This window comes from Megalops cyprinoides, chromosome 3 (assembly GCF_013368585.1).
Source record: "Megalops cyprinoides isolate fMegCyp1 chromosome 3, fMegCyp1.pri, whole genome shotgun sequence".
NCBI lineage: Eukaryota > Metazoa > Chordata > Actinopteri > Elopiformes > Megalopidae > Megalops > Megalops cyprinoides.
The window spans coordinates 24,244,022-24,250,090 of NC_050585.1; the positions used below are offsets into that span (position 1 = coordinate 24,244,022).

The 6,069-nt window shown below is 36.0% G+C and overlaps 1 protein-coding gene across 1 annotated transcript in view; it reads right to left on the minus strand.

Annotated features, from left to right (window-relative positions):
• LOC118774434 (palmitoyltransferase ZDHHC15B-like) overlaps window positions 1–1,176 on the minus strand; it is a 30,948-nt gene extending 29,772 nt beyond the window's left edge. The window contains exons 1-2 of the mRNA XM_036523781.1: window positions 1,059–1,176; window positions 367–393 (exon numbers count right to left, since the gene is read on the minus strand). Of these exons, the coding sequence (XP_036379674.1) occupies window positions 367–393; window positions 1,059–1,176 (145 nt within the window). The remainder of the gene's footprint in view (window positions 1–366; window positions 394–1,058) is intronic.
• Window positions 1,177–6,069: the final 4,893 nt, after the last annotated feature.

Below are 6,069 nucleotides of genomic sequence, written 5' to 3' on the forward strand. Positions count from 1 at the left end.
GGTGCACAACATGGAAAGTGTCTGTATTTTCCGCTGTACTTGTAAATTCTCCAAAGACCTTTTCCAGGGAAATGTCAAGTGAACTGACCTTACCTGAAAATTAACGGAATTCTGGTCTATCGATCAATGGAATGCAGCATCAAGTTGACTAAGCATTCTACTTTGAATTACTTTGAGGATGAAATTAAGTTAACTTGAGTTCTGCTTATCTGAAATTAAAGGAACTTCAACTGAGGTAAACGCAGGTTTAACAGTGCATTCACTGGCCTAAAAATCAAGCGCACTCCAAGTGAACTTGGTGAGAAAGTGCCCGAGGGCAAGTGATGGACTGTTTTGGTAATCTGAAATATGAAGAACATTCTTTACCTTTTTCCAGTGTGTTCCTGAGAGTAACTGAAACGGGATATGGGTTAAGAGTGAGTTAGATGTAGTTATGAGTTAGATGCAGATTATTCTCCTCTACACCATAAACAAAATCTACAATTTATAAATCCAATAAAAGGGCACTGAATATGCAGAGCATTGAATTGCAGCTATTTCTATCCAGTACGCAAGCCAGACTATGCTCACAATGGAAAACTGGCCTTAACATAATTAAATAATTACATATAAAGACGGCGACTAAGACAAGCGTATCCTATTGAAGAACACTTTCTTTCAGATTTCACAATCAAAATTGAATCCATCGTCGTACGGTTAATGCCTAGCACTTCTGAATAACAGCAAAGCTGCATTAGTTACCGACTAAGCTATTTGGTGAGAAAAGGCACTCGTTGTTTACCGACGTTAAAGAATAGGCTACTTTTCGTATCCACGTTTGCAGTACACATTAAACATGTGCTCATACGGTCTTCATCCCCCCTCTGCCACAATTGAATCTAAACTACCTAGCTAGACTAACATTGCCTGTAGCTGTCTCTCGCTTGATAATCATTCCCCTTCTGACTATGACGTTATGGATAACTGTGAGAGACAGTTAAACTGCAAAGGAAAAATTCAGCAGGAAATATGAGAACAGGTCCCTTTTATAAATTAGACGGATAACGTCGGATACTTACACAAACACAGCTCAAAAACATAAGCGTAATAAGACCACAACACAACCGATGTGATGATCATAACAGGTACCCAAGAAACAATCCTCTGGCAACGTTTCAGCGCTCCCGAGAGAGCCATGATCAAACGCGCATGGTAATTCTGCTGTCTGTACCGAGACAGCGCTGGAGTCAGAGCTGTCTGTCAATCGGCAGATTTAGGAGGAGGTGGACGGTACCGCAAATAAGTCAGTTTCTAAAGCACATGAGTGCAGCTCCCTCCTATGGAAATAAAGAGAATGGATCAAGTAAATCATAAACATCACACCTTAAATCATAGTTATCATGTCATTTAGCATACTTACACTGTAGTCTAGGTGTTTATTCTCAACTCGCGAATCAAAAAATGTACGTGTCATATTACGCTGAAAAATGTGAATTTATCTACGTTTTATCTGATCAATAATTGTGTCTTTATATGTTGAAAGCTAGCTAAAATGTCAGACCTGTGCTTTAAAACTATGAGACACGTTATGTTATGCACGTTAGTTTTATTTGCAGTGTCTAGCTGATGCTATTCCTTCCCAGCACTAACCCACTGACTTTGACTGACAATGTTTCCAGTATGGCATTATTGATTAAATAAACTATTTTAAAACAAAACACCCTGAAACTAAAAACCTTTACAAGAGGAAAATTGCTACAATATAATTTCCTATTCTGAAGATAACAACAAGCCAGTTTCCCTGTGATACTACAAGACTCAATTTAACATTGAAACCACTGATGTTTGGAAAGTGGTTTAAAACAAAACAAAACAAAATTTATAGGATTGTGATATTAAGTAGAGTAATACTGACTAGGTTGTTCTGTATTAAGAAGCACATAAGACAAGATCTTCAAAATAATTTGCATTAATGTCACCTTTAAGAAGAAACCCTTTGTGAAGGAGAGCCTTCACCTCCCCTAGAAACAATGTTAATTGTTAGTTTGTGTTAATTGTCTAAAATGTTAAATGTATAAGGGCCCTGTTTCTTCTATCCATTTCAAACCTACCAATAGCAGATCATATTGCATCAAAACCTGATAATTGTTAATTGTTTGCCTGTTGTCAATGTAATGGTCTAATATCTATATGCACCAGCCCATTGGTTAACAAGTCACGCCTGCCTAATTAAAGGCCTATTAAATACAGGTGTGTGGCTCATTTTGTTTCTGCTGTCTGTTTGCTCAGGCTAGTTTCTTTTGTTTGTTGGCTTTTAAACTAAATTTTTGGTTTGGATTTCTGTTCTGCTCATTTTTGAGATGTGTTGGCCAGTGCCATGCTTATTTATTAATTATTTATTTTTTTATTCATCATAATGTGAAAATTGATTTTTTGATTTGTAATGTTCCTCATTGTGTCTGATCAATTTAAATGCCATACAGATTTTTTTTCCCATTCATTCCCTCTTGCCGTAATACCAAATAAAGTTATGGCTAACAAAGAATGGTTTTGTATAGTTAGACATTTCAAGCCATGAACACAAAATAACTGCACCAATGACCTCATTCCAACAAGTGGGTCCATACAACCATTTTTAATTAAATTTTTATTTTAAAATTTCCCCAAAGTTGCATGAACCATGTCTTGAGCTCAACATTCAATGCATTCATCATTTTTGTGTGTTATTACTTCATGTTACTTCATTTTTTTCTTCTGTTCCCTTTTGAAAATCCAATTGATGCTTCTCAAAAACATACCTGTGGAAACATGAGTGGTTGATTTGTGTAGTAAGATTATTTTGGTGTGCTGCTTACATTTTGTTCTAAGCCATAAACTGATTTACATTGAAGCTAAAAAAGTTGGCTAAAGCAAAAAAAAAAAAAAAAAAAAAAAAGATTGTGTCAAGAAACCATTTTACATGGAAACACATTGTAAAACTAAATATACAACATGCAAAAGTATTGCTCTTCTATATTATCATACCTCAAAAACATACCTGTGGAAACATGAGTGGTTGATTTGTGTAGTAAGATTATTTTGGTGTGCTGCTTACATTTTGTTCTAAGCCATAAACTGATTTACATTGAAGCTAAAAAAGTTGGCTAAAGCAAAAAAAAAAAAAATGTGTCAAGAAACCATTTTACATGGAAACACATTGTAAAACTAAATATACAACATGCAAAAGTATTGCTCTTCTATATTATCATTAGTGAAACTTCATAATGGTTGGATTGACGTAAAGTGCACATTTGCCAACTCTGCTATTTTCCACAGGAGAGTTCTGTTTTTGTGCCCACCTTCCCAATTTCTCCCAGGCCCTTAATCCTCTTGTATTTTCAGTCACGATGGTGAGAAGTATATTAAACAAATGATAACTATCAAAGAATGTCCCACATATATGAAACCAAATCCATATGTTTCTGAGATTAAATGTGATACCATACACACTGAACTGAAGGTGGAACCTGCCCAAAAGCACTGAATTAGGGACAGCTTTGAATATTCACTTAAACTTGTTGACATTAGGATTTGCGCAGGGAGAACTGATGTTGGACCAGTGTCTACAGGCCACCTCCGCTGATGTATCACTGCTCTTTAAGTAGTTAACACAGCAAGCTGTGCAAGACAGTGCTAGTCCGCTTTAAAGCTGTTTCTGTTACCATTTAAATAATGTTAAATAATGTGAAGAAATAATGTTTTCATCAGAGTATCTTATTGACAACTTAAGGTTTACAAATCAACAATTCAAATAAATTATTTTTTTTATTCTGTGAGAATAAGACCCAGCCTACCTAGGACAAATTATTACCCAATAAGAACCCATTGAAAACCACAGTATTGTATCATCTGTACAATTGAATTCCCTTGTGAACAGAAGTAAGTGATGTGTTGAGTGTCTTTCCACCACCCACATCCTCTTTACTTAGTCTTACTATCATTGGCATTCACAGCATCACACTGTACTAATCAGTAGTGGTGGGTACTACCTAGCTTCATAGCCATAGTGTACTGGAATACTGTTGTGTTTGGAATTTTGGCCACTGAACATTCTACTTCATGATGTATTGTGCCTTTATAAGAAATGACTTGAACAAAAGTGTTTTTTCTGGATTCTTTGGATGATAATTTTAACTCTCCGAAGTCAAAAAAAATGCAGGAAATAAGCCCTTGTGAATTCAAACTTTTATTCTTATTCTCAAATCACTAGGTTGGCAAGTATATGATAGTATATGAGGACATATCAAATACTATTAATTGTAATATCATTAAATCATTTTAGCTTACACATGGAATATGAGTTCTGTTGTCCCTTGATATAAAGAGCTGGGTATAGCCAGCTAGCACATTATTTTAATCAGACAGATGATGCATTTTGTGGCTAGATCTAAAATTTCTCTTGATGGAAATGCAAAACAGTGCTATAAAGAGTGTGTGGTGGGGCCTTCCCACCTCTTGTCCCACCTCCCAAACTTCATCTGTATTCATACAGGTAGAATGCAATCAGGGTACTGATGCCAATGACAGTGACTACTGTACATACAACGGACCAGACTCGCCACTGCCACCGTGCAACCTGAGACAAAGAGAGCAGGAGAGGTTCTGGGAATTAGGTATCTTGAAAACCAATATTAAGAAAAATGCCATATAAATGTATAATGAGTTTGTCACATGTAAAGAATTTAAGTCTACTGAAACACACACACAAACACACATACACAGCCCAACTCATGCACATATGTTGAACATAACTTCTCACCTTCTTCAGCAGAGTGAATTTTTCTCTCTCTTTCACGTCGATGCTGTGCTGGTCTTCAGCCCTTCTTTGCACTTTGCCATCATTTGATGACAGGAGGTCTCCTTCACTCTTTATCTTGTCACTGATCCTTAGCTCTTCATCTGTATGGAGTACAAAATCTTAATAAATAGTAAATAGATTAGCAAGAAATAAAATTAATGAAAAGATTTTCTCATTTTCTTCTTTTTTATTATGTGCTACAACACTTCCCTGGTAGAAATACATCTCTCCTCTGTAGCTTACCTGTATCATCTCTGATTGGAATATACACACACTGTCTAGGGTGTGCTCTGATTGGTGACTCTTGGGACAAGTGACTCGATAGCACACTGGCCACAGGGGCTGGTGATTCAAGGGGCTGGCTGCTTGATAGCACACTGGACACAGTACTTGGTGAGTGTTGGGGTTTGGCTTTCCTTGGAGCTTTGGGTTCAGGAGTCCTTGGTCTTTGTTTACGAGCGACACAACGCATATTGCGTTCACAGCACAGGCTGCAGGGATGCGTCCAATTCCTACACTCCATGGAATTCTACAGGGGGGATACAGAGAACTGAGGTGTAAGTACAAATTTAAAATTTAAAACAACAGAATCTTTCATGTCAAAGTTCATGCTTGGTTTTAAGTTTATATGTATACATTAGAATTAAAATTAGAGTGAAAGTGAAGCAATTGATCTACTGTCAACTTTGTGAACTTTGCACAGAAATAGGACCCTTTTTGATTATATTAGCCAGTAGGACCCCTTTTGATTATATTAACCTGTTAAAGGAGTTGCCAATCATAGTGTTAGTTGAGTCTGGGTTCTCTTCATTGTATATTATCCTTCTGCACACACACTTCATTTATCATTTATTACATATAATTTGCTTTTTAGCTTTTATTTTTTAAGTTTTTAAAACTTGTGTTTTTTGGTCATTACAAGCAGATGAATGCAGTCTGACAAAACATGTCCTTATCTCAGTTAATTTATTAAAAAATGTTATCACGGAACAATACCGAAAATGAAGAACATATTAAGAATTTCATAGCAGTAAACATCAACTTGCCACTCTTCTTCAGAAAACGCACAAAGCTTACATGTTATCCAAGGGTCGTGATAATTAAAAGTAATTATACATTGCTTCTCCCCCTTACGATATTATACAACTATGTGGACTTCAATGCAGTACATGCAATTGAAGTACATTCAATGCAATACATTCAGTACATTAGTTTTTCACGTTACTATACGTAATAATTACATATAAGAAAAC